We start from the raw sequence: 16778 nt of genomic DNA, 5'->3' as shown, positions 1-16778 counted from the left end.
TCGCTGTAAAAGCAGAAGCATCCGCAGCACGCTCGCTGCTCAGCTCTTGCAAAGTCTCACGGGTTTGTTTCTAGAGTGTGCTATAGCTGCTCACTTCTTTTGATCTTCCTCCATCACTGATCGAATCCCAAAGCTGCTTCCCTATAGATTCCCAAGTAGACATAAGTCTCTTTTCTTGGCTCCACCTTAAACTATCTAGAGTGAACTTATATTTCTTCCCCCTCATAGAGAGGACACACTGGAGGAGTTTCACCACTGCCTGTTCGTCCTTGGCAAGGTAGCCCCATTCCTCCCCGGCCGCCGCCTCTCGCGGATCTGTTATCTTCAAACTGTCTATCTCTCCCTTTTAAGTTACAGCGCGCTGATTCTCACCTTCAGACACCGGGGCAGTGTCTGGGTATGTCGACTGGCTTTCTCCCCCTCAGACTGCACTCCGACGAGTCCTCCTTAGTGAAGACTTTGTGCCAATCCTGAGGCCCCCACCCAGGGACGCCACTCGCGGGAGAGCTGAGCACGCACACGACCAATGGGATCAAGCAATGCCCGTTTATTACAACTCAGAAAGCCCTTTTATAACGTTCCCCCGCACACGTGAGTAACATGCAGTACAAGTCCTCAAGACTGGACAGGTAACTTAGCCCGCGCTTTAAACCTTCTTATGACTGGATAAAAGGTGCCACATCAGCCTTGCCAGGCTGCCTGCCCTGTGGAACCTCCTCTTCCGTCCCAACCCCTGCCGGGGGTTGTTTGTCTCGTCGAGTTTCTCCCCCCTCATTCGGGGTCACATCCTTACCGCATTCTTGCTCGGCTGAGGCTCTTATCAGTCTTGTTCTCATACAGGATTGCTCACATGGCCATTCTCTCGCAGAAAGCCCTCTAGAATCCCAACACCCAGGAAAGAGTTACAGTTCATTAAAATATTTTCTCTTTTATGTCCTTTCTGACAAGCCACAGTTGTCAGCTGAATGTACCACTCTGTGATTTATATGTTTGATTTTATTTTCATTATGGGATTATAAAGAGATATAAATCCAAGCAGACTACACAGACACTTTCTCATTTAATACTGTTGTCCAACACCAGCCAAAGTGTCTCTGGCCATTCTGCTGCTCTCCATGGCACACTTCCGCATGAAAACACCCGCTGTGTGACCAGATCACTAAGAATATGCTACTGCAAGGAACAGAGCAGCAGAGAGTATAAACACTGTCAGCACGGGGCTGATCTTTAACATTTCTTAGTTCACATGAAAATCACTGAAGCAAGAGGTCCAGGAATGTGTTTTTACATTTCAGTACATTTGGTTCCAGGTCAGTGAGCAGCTCTTGTCCCCGCGGGATAACTGAACCAGGATGCACGGACTGAGCTGGAGTCACCCCGTGACCTCCCGCAGCCACCGCCGGGTCCTTCCCGGCCGGGCCAGCTGGACGCTGCCGCCCCGCTCCCATCGCCCCCCGGCAGGCTGCGCGCCCCTGGCCAGGAACCTGCCCCTGGGACTGCAGAAAACCCCCAACAAGCCCAGACAAACTGTTAGCAAGTGCCTGACACTGAGGCAAAAAACTCTTCTGGTTTGTTTTGGGGTTTTTTTCTAACAGCAAAACCCAACCCAACATGCCCCCCTTTAAATTGGAAATTACAGACAGACTGAAAACCAGATGATGATGAATAGAGGTGGGAACCTTTAAGGAAGAGAACCACTGGCCTGACCCAACTGAGAATTTTGCCAAGGATTAACTTCAAGCACACAAAGTGATCCTACACAGCTCAACAGAACTACCAAAAAATCTGCTTCACTGTCAGGCAGGGAGAAAGCCTGGCAGCTTGCAATCATTCCTGACATGGAGTGCCAGTTCTGCTGGGCAGCGATGGAGATCCAAAAGCAGGACTTCTCCCCCCCGCTGTAAATGGCACCATTTTAATGGCTTAGTAAGTCAGACAAACCAAACACCTGTACACACATCCTTAAAACCCACACACTAGAGAAGCGTTACTGAAGTCAGGCAACTAGTTATTTTATATAAAAACAAAAGCATGTGCATAATCTTTTCAAAAAGTGTCTCTGACCATTACTCCCTCTCAATTGCAAACATCCAAAACTGAAATACCCGCGTCATGGACGACTTTAAGACTATTTTTGTGGAGACACAATCACATATTCGTTACAACCGACAAGGTTCTTTTTGCCCCCTTGTCATAATAAATATTTTCAAGCATGTAGCACAACAGTGTGTTTCATGATCCCATCTGGAATGAGATGTTCAAAGTCATCTGCAGCTGGTTCCTGTCAATGACGTTACACTGAGAAATCCTGACAGCACCATTACACAGTAATTGCAAGACTTGCTGATGGTCACCAGTGTTTTATGGAAACGTTTTTCTAAAATGAAAAGGAAAGACTTAGTGTCATAATACTGATTTTTGGGTGGTTTTCCACCATAAAATGCAAATATATATATAATTAAGTTGGTTAGAGGAGTTCCACCATATCTGACTTAAGATTATATTATGAATCCAGCCTCCCTAAGCTCCTTCTGTGAAGAACAGTGGGCTCCATCAGGGAGCAATTCAGGGCAGGAATCCAATGTAGATGTTCTGAACTGCTTTACAGAGAAGCCTCTCTGTCTGCCTCTATGTCGACCATAGAGGAAAAATAGGCTTCTAACACAAGAAACCCAGTTCTGTGACTGAAGGTAGAGAACGTGGATGCTCCTTCCCCTCAGAAAGGCACATCTCTAAAATCAAAACACATTCTGAAATACGACTACTTATCCCTTTACTGGTGAAACTGAAGACACATGTTGGAAAGCTGCGCCTCTACATCACACCTCACCTTCCCTGAGGAAGAAACCAACCGGTGTCAGCAGGCGGCATCCCCCTCCTGATAACCAGTACCAGCGGGACCCGCCACCACGGCGGGTACCCAGCTCTGCCTGTGACACCGAGTAACTCACAGCACCAGTGCACTCCTCACTTGGGAGCCAGGATGGCAGCGGTCACACCAAACACCGCTTTCTCCTCCAAGCATGTAACCTAGAACAAGTTCTCTACTACAGACACTCGTCTCTCACCAGTAACAGCAGCAGAAATGCCATTCTCACCCACCCTCACTCAGCAGCAGGGGCCGCTCTCACTCAGGCAGCAGGGGCCGCTCTCACTCAGCAGCGGCGGCAGCTCTCACTCAGCAGCAGCAGCGGCAGCTCTCACTCGGCAGCGGCGGCAGCTCTCACTCGGCAGCAGCAGCGGCAGCTCTCACTCGGCAGCGGCGGCAGCTCTCACTCTGCAGCAGCGGCGGCAGCTCTCACTCGGCAGCAGCAGCGGCAGCTCTCACTCGGCAGCAGCGGCAGCTCTCACTCAGCAGCAGCGGCAGCTCTCACTCGACAGCGGCGGCAGCTCTCACTCAGCAGCGGCGGCAGCTCTCACTCAGCAGCGGCGGCAGCTCTCACTCGGCAGCGGCGGCAGCTCTCACTCGGCAGCGGCGGCAGCTCTCACTCAGGCAGCGGCGGCAGCTCTCACTCGGCAGCGGCGGCAGCTCTCACTCAGCAGCAGCAGCGGCAGCTCTCACTCGGCAGCGGCGGCAGCTCTCACTCTGCAGCAGCAGCGGCAGCTCTCACTCGGCAGCAGCAGCGGCAGCTCTCACTCGGCAGCGGCGGCAGCTCTCACTCTGCAGCAGCGGCGGCAGCTCTCACTCGGCAGCAGCAGCGGCAGCTCTCACTCGGCAGCAGCAGCGGCAGCTCTCACTCAGCAGCAGCGGCAGCTCTCACTCAGCAGCAGCGGCAGCTCTCACTCAGCAGCGGCGGCAGCTCTCACTCAGCAGCGGCGGCAGCTCTCACTCGGCAGCGGCGGCAGCTCTCACTCGGCAGCGGCGGCAGCTCTCACTCTGCAGCAGCAGCGGCAGCTCTCACTCAGCAGCGGCGGCAGCTCTCACTCGGCAGGGGCGGCAGCTCTCACTCGGCAGCAGCAGCGGCATCTCTCACTCGGCAGCGGCGGCAGCTCTCACTCGGCAGCAGCAGCGGCAGCTCTCACTCGGCAGCGGCGGCAGCTCTCACTCAGCAGCAGCAGCGGCAGCTCTCACTCGGCAGCAGCAGCGGCAGCTCTCACTCGGCAGCGGCGGCAGCTCTCACACGGCAGCAGCAGCGGCATCTCTCACTCGGCAGCGGCGGCAGCTCTCACTCGGCAGCAGCAGCGGCGGCAGCTCTCACTCGGCAGCGGCGGCAGCTCTCACTCGGCAGCGGCGGCAGCTCTCACTCTGCAGCAGCAGCGGCATCTCTCACTCAGCAGCAGCGGCAGCTCTCACTCGGCAGCGGCGGCAGCTCTCACTCTGCAGCAGCAGCGGCAGCTCTCACTCGGCAGCAGCAGCGGCAGCTCTCACTCAGCAGCAGCGGCAGCTCTCACTCAGCAGCGGCGGTAGCTCTCACTCGGCAGCAGCAGCGGCAGCTCTCACTCGGCAGCAGCAGCGGCAGCTCTCACTCAGCAGCAGCGGCAGCTCTCACTCAGCAGCGGCGGTAGCTCTCACTCGGCAGCAGCAGCGGCAGCTCTCACTCGGCAGCGGCGGCAGCTCTCACTCGGCAGCAGCAGCGGCAGCTCTCACTCGGCAGCGGCGGCAGCTCTCACTCGGCAGCGGCGGCAGCTCTCACTCGGCAGCGGCGGCAGCTCTCACTCAGCAGCAGCAGCGGCAGCTCTCACTCAGCAGCGGCGCAGCTCTCACTCGGCAGCAGCAGCGGCAGCTCTCACTCAGCAGCAGCGGCAGCTCTCACTGAGCAGCGGCGGCAGCTCTCACTCAGCAGCGGCGGCAGCTCTCACTCGGCAGCGGCGGCAGCTCTCACTCGGCAGCGGCGGCAGCTCTCAGGCAGCGGCGGCAGCTCTCACTCGGCAGCGGCGGCAGCTCTCACTCAGCAGCGGCGGTAGCTCTCACTCGGCAGCAGCAGCGGCAGCTCTCACTCAGCAGCGGCGGCAGCTCTCACTCGGCAGGGGCGGCAGCTCTCACTCGGCAGCAGCAGCGGCATCTCTCACTCGGCAGCGGCGGCAGCTCTCACTCGGCAGCAGCAGCGGCAGCTCTCACTCAGCAGCAGCGGCAGCTCTCACTCAGCAGCGGCGGTAGCTCTCACTCGGCAGCAGCAGCGGCAGCTCTCACTCAGCAGCAGCGGCAGCTCTCACTCAGCAGCGGCGGTAGCTCTCACTCGGCAGCAGCAGCGGCAGCTCTCACTCAGCAGCGGCGGCAGCTCTCACTCGGCAGGGGCGGCAGCTCTCACTCGGCAGCAGCAGCGGCATCTCTCACTCGGCAGCGGCGGCAGCTCTCACTCGGCAGCAGCAGCGGCAGCTCTCACTCGGCAGCAGCAGCGGCAGCTCTCACTCGGCAGCGGCGGCAGCTCTCACACGGCAGCAGCAGCGGCATCTCTCACTCGGCAGCAGCGGCGGCAGCTCTCACTCGGCAGCGGCGGCAGCTCTCACTCTGCAGCAGCAGCGGCAGCTCTCACTCGGCAGCAGCAGCGGCATCTCTCACTCAGCAGCGGCGGTAGCTCTCGGCAGCAGCAGCGGCAGCTCTCACTCGGCAGCAGCAGCGGCAGCTCTCACTCAGCAGCGGCGGTAGCTCTCGGCAGCAGCAGCGGCAGCTCTCACTCGGCAGCGGCGGCAGCTCTCACTCGGCAGCAGCAGCGGCAGCTCTCACTCGGCAGCGGCGGCAGCTCTCACACGGCAGCAGCAGCGGCAGCTCTCACTCAGCAGCGGCGGCAGCTCTCACTCGGCAGCGGCGGCAGCTCTCACTCGGCAGCAGCAGCGGCAGCTCTCACTCGGCAGCGGCGGCAGCTCTCACACGGCAGCAGCAGCGGCATCTCTCACTCGGCAGCGGCGGCAGCTCTCACTCGGCAGCGGCGGCAGCTCTCACTCGGCAGCGGCGGCAGCTCTCACTCAGGCAGCGGCGGCAGCTCTCACTCGGCAGCAGCAGCGGCATCTCTCACTCGGCAGCGGCGGCAGCTCTCACTCGGCAGCAGCAGCGGCAGCTCTCACTCGGCAGCGGCGGCAGCTCTCAGTCAGCAGCAGCAGCTACAGCTCTCACTCGGCAGCAGCAGCGGCAGCTCTCACTCGGCAGCGGCGGCAGCTCTCACACGGCAGCAGCAGCGGCATCTCTCACTCGGCAGCGGCGGCAGCTCTCACTCGGCAGCAGCAGCGGCGGCAGCTCTCACTCGGCAGCGGCGGCAGCTCTCACTCGGCAGCGGCGGCAGCTCTCACTCTGCAGCAGCAGCGGCAGCTCTCACTCGGCAGCAGCAGCGGCAGCTCTCACTCAGCAGCAGCGGCAGCTCTCACTCAGCAGCGGCGGTAGCTCTCACTCGGCAGCAGCAGCGGCAGCTCTCACTCGGCAGCAGCAGCGGCAGCTCTCACTCAGCAGCAGCGGCAGCTCTCACTCAGCAGCGGCGGTAGCTCTCACTCGGCAGCAGCAGCGACAGCTCTCACTCGGCAGCGGCGGCGGCAGCTCTCACTCGGCAGCGGCGGCAGCTCTCACTCGGCAGCAGCAGCGGCAGCTCTCACTCGGCAGCGGCGGCAGCTCTCACTCGGCAGCGGCGGCAGCTCTCACTCGGCAGCAGCAGCGGCAGCTCTCAGCAGCGGCGGTAGCTCTCACTCGGCAGCAGCAGCGGCAGCTCTCACTCAGCAGCGGCGGCAGCTCTCACTCGGCAGCAGCAGCGGCAGCTCTCACTCGGCAGCGGCGGCAGCTCTCACTCTGCAGCAGCAGCGGCAGCTCTCACTCGGCAGCAGCAGCGGCAGCTCTCACTCGGCAGCGGCGGCAGCTCTCACTCTGCAGCAGCAGCGGCAGCTCTCACTCGGCAGCAGCAGCGGCAGCTCTCACTCGGCAGCAGCAGCGGCAGCTCTCACTCGGCAGCAGCAGCGGCAGCTCTCACTCAGCAGCAGCGGCAGCTCTCATTCAGCAGCGGCGCAGCTCTCACTCGGCAGCAGCAGCGGCAGCTCTCACTCGGCAGCAGCAGCGGCAGCTCTCACTCAGCAGCAGCAGCGGCAGCTCTCACTCAGCAGCAGCAGCGGCAGCTCTCAGCAGCGGCGGTAGCTCTCACTCGGCAGCAGCAGCGGCAGCTCTCACTCGGCAGCGGCGGCAGCTCTCACTCTGCAGCAGCAGCGGCATCTCTCACTCGGCAGCGGCGGCAGCTCTCACTCTGCAGCAGCAGCGGCAGCTCTCACTCGGCAGCAGCAGCGGCAGCTCTCACTCGGCAGCGGCGGCAGCTCTCACTCTGCAGCAGCAGCGGCAGCTCTCACTCGGCAGCAGCAGCGGCAGCTCTCACTCGGCAGCGGCGGCGGCAGCTCTCACTCGGCAGCGGCGGCAGCTCTCACTCAGCAGCGGCGCAGCTCTCACTCGGCAGCAGCAGCGGCAGCTCTCACTCGGCCGCAGCAGCGGCAGCTCTCACTCAGCAGCGGCGGCAGCTCTCACTCGGCAGCGGCGGCAGCTCTCACTCAGCAGCAGCAGCGGCAGCTCTCACTCAGCAGCGGCGCAGCTCTCACTCGGCAGCAGCAGCGGCAGCTCTCACTCAGCAGCAGCGGCAGCTCTCACTCAGCAGCGGCGGTAGCTCTCACTCGGCAGCAGCAGCGGCAGCTCTCACTCGGCAGCAGCAGCGGCAGCTCTCACTCAGCAGCAGCGGCAGCTCTCACTCAGCAGCGGCGGTAGCTCTCACTCGGCAGCAGCAGCGGCAGCTCTCACTCGGCAGCGGCGGCGGCAGCTCTCACTCGGCAGCGGCGGCAGCTCTCACTCGGCAGCGGCGGCAGCTCTCACTCGGCAGCAGCAGCGGCAGCTCTCACTCAGCAGCGGCGGCAGCTCTCACTCGGCAGGGGCGGCAGCTCTCACTCGGCAGCAGCAGCGGCATCTCTCACTCGGCAGCGGCGGCAGCTCTCACTCTGCAGCAGCAGCGGCAGCTCTCACTCGGCAGCAGCAGCGGCAGCTCTCACTCAGCAGCGGCGGCAGCTCTCACTCAGCAGCGGCGGCAGCTCTCACTCGGCAGCGGCGGCAGCTCTCACTCAGCAGCAGCAGCGGCAGCTCTCACTCAGCAGCGGCGCAGCTCTCACTCGGCAGCAGCAGCGGCAGCTCTCACTCAGCAGCGGCGGCAGCTCTCACTCAGGCAGCGGCGGCAGCTCTCACTCGGCAGCGGCGGCAGCTCTCACTCAGCAGCAGCAGCGGCAGCTCTCAGCAGCGGCGGTAGCTCTCACTCGGCAGCAGCAGCGGCAGCTCTCACTCAGCAGCGGCGGCAGCTCTCACTCGGCAGCAGCAGCGGCATCTCTCACTCGGCAGCGGCGGCAGCTCTCACTCGGCAGCAGCAGCGGCAGCTCTCACTCGGCAGCAGCAGCGGCGGCAGCTCTCACTCGGCAGCGGCGGCAGCTCTCACTCTGCAGCAGCAGCGGCATCTCTCACTCGGCAGCGGCGGCAGCTCTCACTCTGCAGCAGCAGCGGCAGCTCTCACTCGGCAGCAGCAGCGGCAGCTCTCACTCGGCAGCGGCGGCAGCTCTCACTCTGCAGCAGCAGCGGCAGCTCTCACTCGGCAGCAGCAGCGGCAGCTCTCACTCGGCAGCAGCAGCGGCAGCTCTCACTCAGCAGCGGCGGTAGCTCTCGGCAGCAGCAGCGGCAGCTCTCACTCAGCAGCGGCGGCAGCTCTCACTCGGCAGCAGCAGCGGCATCTCTCACTCGGCAGCGGCGGCAGCTCTCACTCGGCAGCAGCAGCGGCAGCTCTCACTCGGCAGCAGCAGCGGCGGCAGCTCTCACTCGGCAGCGGCGGCAGCTCTCACTCTGCAGCAGCAGCGGCAGCTCTCACTCGGCAGCAGCAGCGGCAGCTCTCACTCGGCAGCGGCGGCAGCTCTCACTCTGCAGCAGCAGCGGCAGCTCTCACTCGGCAGCAGCAGCGGCAGCTCTCACTCGGCAGCAGCAGCGGCAGCTCTCACTCAGCAGCGGCGGTAGCTCTCGGCAGCAGCAGCGGCAGCTCTCACTCAGCAGCAGCGGCAGCTCTCACTCAGCAGCGGCGCAGCTCTCACTCGGCAGCAGCAGCGGCAGCTCTCACTCGGCAGCAGCAGCGGCAGCTCTCACTCAGCAGCGGCGGCAGCTCTCACTCAGCAGCGGCGGCAGCTCTCACTCGGCAGCGGCGGCAGCTCTCACTCAGCAGCAGCAGCGGCAGCTCTCACTCGGCAGCAGCAGCGGCATCTCTCACTCGGCAGCGGCGGCAGCTCTCACTCGGCAGCAGCAGCGGCGGCAGCTCTCACTCGGCAGCGGCGGCAGCTCTCACTCGGCAGCGGCGGCAGCTCTCACTCTGCAGCAGCAGCGGCAGCTCTCACTCGGCAGCGGCGGCAGCTCTCACTCTGCAGCAGCAGCGGCAGCTCTCACTCGGCAGCAGCAGCGGCAGCTCTCACTCGGCAGCAGCGGCGGCATCTCTCACTCGGCAGCGGCGGCAGCTCTCACTCGGCAGCAGCAGCGGCAGCTCTCACTCAGCAGCGGCGGCAGCTCTCACTCGGCAGCAGCAGCGGCATCTCTCACTCGGCAGCGGCGGCAGCTCTCACTCGGCAGCAGCAGCGGCAGCTCTCACTCGGCAGCAGCAGCGGCGGCAGCTCTCACTCGGCAGCGGCGGCAGCTCTCACTCTGCAGCAGCAGCGGCATCTCTCACTCGGCAGCGGCGGCAGCTCTCACTCTGCAGCAGCAGCGGCAGCTCTCACTCAGCAGCAGCAGCGGCAGCTCTCAGCAGCGGCGGCGGCAGCTCTCACTCGGCAGCAGCAGCGGCAGCTCTCACTCGGCAGCGGCGGCAGCTCTCACTCAGGCAGCGGCGGCAGCTCTCACTCAGGCAGCGGCGGCAGCTCTCACTCAGCAGCGGCGGCAGCTCTCACTCGGCAGGGGCGGCAGCTCTCACTCGGCAGCAGCAGCGGCATCTCTCACTCGGCAGCGGCGGCAGCTCTCACTCGGCAGCGGCGGCAGCTCTCACTCGGCAGCAGCAGCGGCGGCAGCTCTCACTCGGCAGCGGCGGCAGCTCTCACTCGGCAGCGGCGGTAGCTCTCACTCGGCAGCTCTCACTCGGCAGCAGCAGCGGCAGCTCTCACTCAGCAGCAGCGGCAGCTCTCACTCAGCAGCAGCAGCGGCAGCTCTCACTCAGCAGCGGCGCAGCTCTCACTCGGCAGCAGCAGCGGCAGCTCTCGGCAGCAGCAGCGGCGGCAGCTCTCACTCAGCAGCGGCGGCAGCTCTCACTCAGCAGCGGCGGCAGCTCTCACTCGGCAGCGGCGGCAGCTCTCACTCGGCAGCGGCGGCAGCTCTCACTCAGCAGCGGCGGCAGCTCTCACTCGGCAGCAGCAGCGGCAGCTCTCACTCAGCAGCAGCGGCAGCTCTCACTCAGCAGCGGCGGCAGCTCTCACTCAGCAGCAGCGGCAGCTCTCACTCAGCAGCAGCGGCAGCTCTCACTCAGCAGCGGCGGCAGCTCTCACTCAGCAGCGGCGGCAGCTCTCACTCAGCAGCGGCGGCAGCTCTCACTCGGCAGCAGCAGCGGCAGCTCTCACTCAGAAGCAGCGGCAGCTCTCACTCAGCAGCGGCGGCAGCTCTCACTCAGCAGCAGCGGCAGCTCTCACTCAGCAGCGGCGGCAGCTCTCACTCAGCAGCGGCGGCAGCTCTCACTCAGCAGCAGCGGCAGCTCTCACTCAGCAGCAGCGGCAGCTCTCACTCAGCAGCGGCGGCAGCTCTCACTCAGCAGCGGCGGCAGCTCTCACTCAGGCAGCAGCGGCAGCTCTCACTCAGCAGCGGCGGCAGCTCTCACTCGGCAGCGGCGGCAGCTCTCACTCAGCAGCGGCGGCAGCTCTCACTCGGCAGCGGCGGCAGCTCTCACTCGGCAGCGGCGGCAGCTCTCACTCAGGCAGCGGCGGCAGCTCTGGGTGGGACCCCGCAGCCTGCATTTAACCACACGGGAGATCAGGAAGGGGCATGGAGAAGACATCATTTCCATGAGACTGTTCAACTACTCCCAAATTATTCTGCACCTGCAATGCCACACAGAGATGACTTTAGAAATCTGAGGAATGTGGCCCACCATATCTTGAGGGCAGCAGGAAATATTCCAGAAGCTTCCTGAAGCACGTCAGGGGATTAAACCCAGAAGATTCATCCATTTGGCCTTACTAAGCTTAGTTAGCATTAAGCTGACCACCTGACCTTCACCAACAAGAAAAATTTTAAAAATACACTAAAATGTGAAAAAAAGAAATCCATACTCACAATTTTGCCAAAATGTGACAAAATGTAATATAGCCCGTTGCATAACATTTGTAATTGTTACACACACACAGAGCAAAGTATTTTAAGCAAGGTTATTAAAATAAAACATTTCAATTAACAACTTTACAATTACCAAGTACAAGGAAATACAATTCCCTGGCGGAAAGCCGTACAGCTTCCTTTTGGAGGCTATTTCTGTGGAAATAACACACAAATAACTTCACGCCAATTTTCAAGCAACCGTTTTGCTTGATTTTTTAATTTTTTAATATTTTCTAAAGAAAAGCACAATAGCAGATACTTTAGGAGGAAAAGAAAAGGAAAGGGTTATCGTCTTACTTTGATTTCACCTGAGGCACAAGCTAGGCAAGTTCTTCCAAACTCTTTTCTTGCCTCCCCTGCTGTAAATAGCATGTTTTACCAGAACAGATTCGGACCTAACCAGCGTTAGGCAGAGTTTTTACTCGCTGTACCCATCTTCTGGAAGCCCGTTCACTTTCCACAAGCGGCAGTTCCTTCCCGCTGAACTCAGATGTCCCTTGAGCCGCCCCAAGGCCGGCAGGCTTTCTTCCTGCAGGTGAACTCGGACAGCATTACAGTTTTCACTGTTCACAGTGCTCGGGGGCAGAACTGGCCTGGGGGAGGGAGGGAGGATTTCCAGACTGGCTGTGGCTCCTTCCCCAGGTCCCTCTGTCTCCTCCCGGGTGCCTTCAGCTACTGTGACCAACCCCACGGGTGTGATGGGGCGAGTGGGGCCATGTACCCACTTCTCCCTCTCCTCCCGCCATGAGCTGGCCCTGCCCATCATACCTCCATCCTTTCCTCACCTTTCTCCTGCCTTTCCCTGCTGCTAGAAAGCAGACAAAACCGCCCTGGCCGGCAAAGTGAGTCGCGCCCAGTTTGAGGCAAGCATGGAGCGGCTGCGTGAGATGATCCAGGAGATGCTGAGCCGGGTGACGGGGCAGGAGCAGGGCTGGCACCAGGTCCAGCAGCAGCTCAGTGAAGAGATGGACTCCAAGGTGAGGGGTGGCACGTCCCAGCTGCGCAAAACTGGCGCCTTCGGGGCTTGGCAGCCTAAGGCAGCATCTCTCTGAGGATCCCCCCTCCTGGCTTTTCATGGGGAACACGATGTCCCACCCGGGGCAGTGGCTGAGGGTGTGTGTCTGTCCGTAGCTGGACCGCCTGGAGCTGGGCCCTTTCCGGCAGCAGCTGGAGGAGCACTGCAGGAGCATCCTGGAGCAGCTCGAGGAGAAGGCGCCGCTGACGGAGGCTGACCATGCATCTGGGATGAAGAAGTGATCGTGATGGGGGTGGCGGTGGCTTCTCCTCCCACCAGTAGTAGGTTCCTGAAGTTAAAGAAGGCACGAGGAGGGGGACCTGCAGGATGGAGCCCTCCCGAACCAAAACTGGGATGTGGGTGCAAAGGTTTTCTGGAGCAAGGGTGAGGGACGGCGACTCGTCCCCCTGGGCAGGGGTTTGACACGTGGCATCACAGAGCTGCGTTTTGACCTGCCCCCCTGGCAAGGTGCAGGGGGGTTATTAGCACCGACAAAGTGATGAAACCAGTGTGAGGGCTGGTTGGGATGACAGCTATGGGCGCCTGTGCCCTTCACCGCCCGTCCCTGCTCGCCCTGGGCGGCCACAGGCAGCTGCCAGGTTTCGGAGGTGGCCGCAGGGCCAAGGCGAGCCTGTCCCTGTCCTCGGGGCAGCTGTGACAAAACTCATCCCGAAAAATGTGGTAATCCTGCATCCCCCAGGCCCGGCATTTGCACCCCAGCAAGAGGTACAGTGACACCGCCATTTTGTCCTTGCCGGCACCCCCAGTTCCCACGTGGGTGCCCGTGGGAGTAGTTCCCATAATGGTGGTTTTTGGGTGCTCCCCTCAGTGGATTCTCCAGTGCCTAAGATGAGGTGGAGATTTTTCCCAAGCAGGAGCCCACAACCAACCGCTGTCCCACATTGTACCCCCTTGATTTTGTAGCCAGCCGGTGGGTTGTGACCTTGTTGGGGGCGGGGGGGGGGTAAACCAGGCTCAAACCCCTGCGGTTCCACCCTCAAATACCATAACTCATTACAATAAAGTGCCCAGCACCTTGCTGCTGCCTGCCAGCTGCCTGCCTGTGTGCAGGCAGGGCTGAATCCCCCCCCAGGAACTCACCCAGCCTTTTTCTTCCCCCCCCCCCCCCCCAGGCAGGTGCTGGCCCATTTCCACTGCGTGTCCTGCGGCATGCTGGTGCCTGGCCCGTGAGTAGCGCCTGGCGATTTGGAGGAGAGATGGGTGCTGGTGGTGCCCCGCTGTGCCCGGCACGGGGGTTAGGGTGTCTGCCTGGGGGGTGCAGCCCTCCTGAGCCCCTCCCTGAGGGCAGCGGGATGCGAATGGGGTACAAGCCTGTGGGTTTTGGGGCACTGCCCCGAGCTGGGCTGGGTTGTGTGTCCCCTGTCACTCACCCACGGCTCCTGCCCTCCCCAGGCACATCGTGGCCATCCCGTACATGCCACCGCTGCCCCCCAACCTTGCCGGGCGCTCCCATACTGTCCCTGAGGTCGAGCAAACACCACAGCACAGCCACAGGTAGGAGACGTGGACACCCGGCCCCTGGGGTGCAGGTTGGCCCTGCCCTGGCGAGGGAGAGCTCTTCCCAGGGTGGGTGTGAAGGGATGCAGGGGGGGCCTGGGCAGGGCAGGGGAGTGCTGCAGAGGGGTCAGCTGTGCTTGTCCCAGGTCTGTGGGGTTTTACAGCCCTTCCTGCGCTGCCCTGTCTAGCCCAGGTCTGTGTCTCGGTGCTGAAGCCACATGTGATGAGTTTCAGCTTGTCTTCAGGCTTGGTGGGGGAGTCAGCTGCCTCCTGTGAAACAACTCGCCGAAATTAAGCACTGCAGCTGGGACAGCCCAGCTCCTGCCTCCTGATGTCCCTGGCGTAGGGTGCAGGGACCTGCCGTGGCCATGACCAGCTTACCAGGGCCATGGGAAAGAGCAGATCCAGCATGGCTGGATGGGTGTGGGTCTCCTTCAGCAGTCGGAGGGGACCCGGGAGGGACATACCCCACTGGGGAGCACCCGCGGCCCCCTCCCCGGCGTAGTAGGGTGACGCACGGGGTGCCACAGTGCTGGGCACTCAGCATCCCTGTGCTCTGTCCCACAGGGTGCGGGCGGCTGAGTGTGGGTACCCCAGCGTGCCACGGCGCTGCGGGGGCCGGCACACCCTCACCCACCCGCTGCAGCGCTGCCCGCGCCCCCAGCCCCTCCCGCCCGGCGCCCTGCGGCCGCTCCAGCCCCAAACCCTGCTCCCCATCAAGGTAGGGATGACGGACGTAGGGATACGGCGGGGCGAGCGCGGCTGGGAGGGTGATGCTGAGCATCTGGGGTGGGTGGGTGGGGAATGATCTGTGATTCATTTTCCTCAGGGAGAGCTGGGGGGGGTTGCCTGGGGATGCAGATTTGGGCGCTGTGTTTCAGCCAGCCCCCTCTCTCCTTCCCAGCACGACGAGATGGAGCTGTTGGGCCAGGATGGCCACATCTACAGGGGCTGGCCACATCTACAGGGGCCGGCGGGGCGGGCAGCTGCCTGTGCTCGTGGGCAAGGAGGGTACGGCTGGGCCACGCTCAAGGAGAGGATCCGGCGGGGGTGAAGGGGGCAGTGGCGTGGGCAGGGTGCCCAGTTTTCCCTCCACACATGTTCCCCCTGGCTCCCCCCAGCCCAGCTCCCTCTGCTCCTGTGCAGGTTTAACCCCTGCCGGGGTCGGAGAGCACGTTGCCGTTGCCGCTCCCCCACCCGCGGCCGGTCGGGCTGGAAGTTAGGCACAGACCCGGGTAAAGTAACAAGGAGTTTAATACAACAGAGCGATAGAACAATCTGAACAGCAGCACTAACAGTGATAGTAACAAGAAACAGCAATAACAGTGAGCAAGATAAACGATATACAGAGAAATACCGGTAGCTGGTTTACGGACAATGATTCCCGCCACCGAGCCCGCCAAAGAGCAAGGTGGAAAGGTTCTGCCCCTGGACCTGACGCCAGCATGGTGTGAATAACCCGGCTGGAGATCCCTTCCCCCTCTCTCTTTGCTGGGAAGCTTAACCCTATCCTAGCTGAACCAGGACAGCTCCCTCCTGCCAAACCTCCCCAGGGCCAAGCCCAAGCTGTCCCCGAGGCAGCGGGACACCAGGGACACCGGCCGCCTGCTCTCCCGGCCCCAGAGTGCTGTGTCCTCGCTCAGCCAGCCGGGTACAGCCCTGCCAGGGCACCGGGGTGGGGGGAGAGGACACCCTGCTGTGTCCCAGTGGGTGGGGGAAAGCAGGGTGGGATGGGGGTTTGGGGTGGGGTGGAAGGAGGATGGAGGGGGAGGACTGGGAGACGGGTCACCAGATCCCCATGTTGGAGCCAGAGCAAGGTGGGGGGATGTGGCAGGGTGGTCCTGGCCGCTCTGGGACAACAGCCTGTTTGCTTCAGGGTGGGGACCAGGACCCTGTTTCTGGGTGTCTCTGGCCGGGCAGGTGCACACGGGTGGTGCCTGCCCCAGGGGCTGCAGGGGAGCTAACCCCTACCCCTCGCCCCCAGGCACCCCCGCCTCGCCAGAGACCAGGCCAGCCTCCTCCCACGGCCACCTCTCCCAGGCACGGGGGCTCCTCCCGCCCCTCCGGCCCTTGTGGGACAGATCCAGCACCCCGGAAGCCAGGCAGGACTGGGGGTCCCCGGCCGAACCCCCACCACCTCGGCCACCGAGCAGGTGAGCAAGCATCTCCGGCCAGCAGCAATAAAGGGCGATGGGCAGCCAAGCACCTGCGTGGCCTGAGTGGGGTGGCCCTGGGCCGGGATCTTCCCTTCATGCATAAGGAGGGGTCGCAGCATCCCTTGTCCTGCAGCCACAGGAGGCCAGAGGAGCTGAAACCAGCCCCTGTCCAACCCCCATCCCGGCGACTGTGCCACACTCCCCCTGACACCCCCTGGCCTCCATGAACCCCTTTTTGGCCCTGATAGCCCCTGGCAGGGAGCTCGTGGCCCCCAAAAGGGTCTGGGGGAGCCCACGCTAAAGCAGGAGGAGGATTACGCTCCGTTGCTGCTGAAGGTGGTGGGAGATGGGGACTGTGGTTGGATACGGTGACCACAGTGGGAGATGGGCGCCGCGGTGGGAAGGGTGGCAGCAGGACATGGCTTCACGCCAAAAGCCAATCCCACCCCAAGCCCACTGGTTGGCTATTCTTATCCTGCGGGATGAGCATCACTGAGCAGGTTTCCTTATCTGCTCATGGGTTGTCACCCCCTTGTCCCTCTTCCAATGCTGCCATTGATGGAAGGAGGAAGGCACTGACCCCACTGCTGCCGGGCTCGGGGCAGCTGATGATTCCCACCTCCGGAGTGAAGCACCATAACCCCTCTCTGCCCCCAGCCCTGGGGACACACATCCCCTCCTTTCTCTCCTGCCACCCCCATTGCTTGGGGCTACTTTTCCCCAGCCCCTTTCTGCCACCCCTCACCATCAGATGGGAGAAAGGCCCATGGCATGCTGAGACCTGGCATAAGTCATGTCACAAATGGAGAGGTACCGGGCAGGG

General features: G+C 62.2%; 1 protein-coding gene across 1 annotated transcript; it reads left to right on the top strand.

Annotated features, from left to right (window-relative positions):
- The first annotated feature begins 12135 nt into the window (after positions 1-12135).
- LOC141963903 (glutamine-rich protein 2-like) lies at positions 12136-13800 on the top strand. Its single transcript, XM_074913639.1, has 3 exons — positions 12136-12243; positions 12398-12519; positions 13695-13800. Exons 1-3 carry the CDS (start codon positions 12136-12138, stop codon positions 13798-13800), a joined length of 336 nt encoding a protein of 111 aa, XP_074769740.1.
- Positions 13801-16778: the final 2978 nt, after the last annotated feature.

Source organism: Athene noctua, chromosome 9 (assembly GCF_965140245.1).
Source record: "Athene noctua chromosome 9, bAthNoc1.hap1.1, whole genome shotgun sequence".
NCBI classification, from domain to species: Eukaryota; Metazoa; Chordata; class Aves; order Strigiformes; family Strigidae; genus Athene; species Athene noctua.
Note: the sequence above shows the minus strand (reverse complement) of the source record. Positions and strands in the feature narration are given on the sequence as shown.

Bases quoted from the DNA above. Each gene is read 5' to 3' on its own strand.
- LOC141963903 (XM_074913639.1), top strand. From the start codon at position 12,136: ATGGAGCGGCTGCGTGAGATGATCCAGGAGATGCTGAGCCGGGTGACG. The intron at 12,244-12,397 runs GTGAGGGGTGGC...GTCTGTCCGTAG, and splicing joins GTGAAGAGATGGACTCCAAG to CTGGACCGCCTGGAGCTGGG. The intron at 12,520-13,694 runs GTGATCGTGATG...TGCCCTCCCCAG, and splicing joins CATGCATCTGGGATGAAGAA to GCACATCGTGGCCATCCCGT.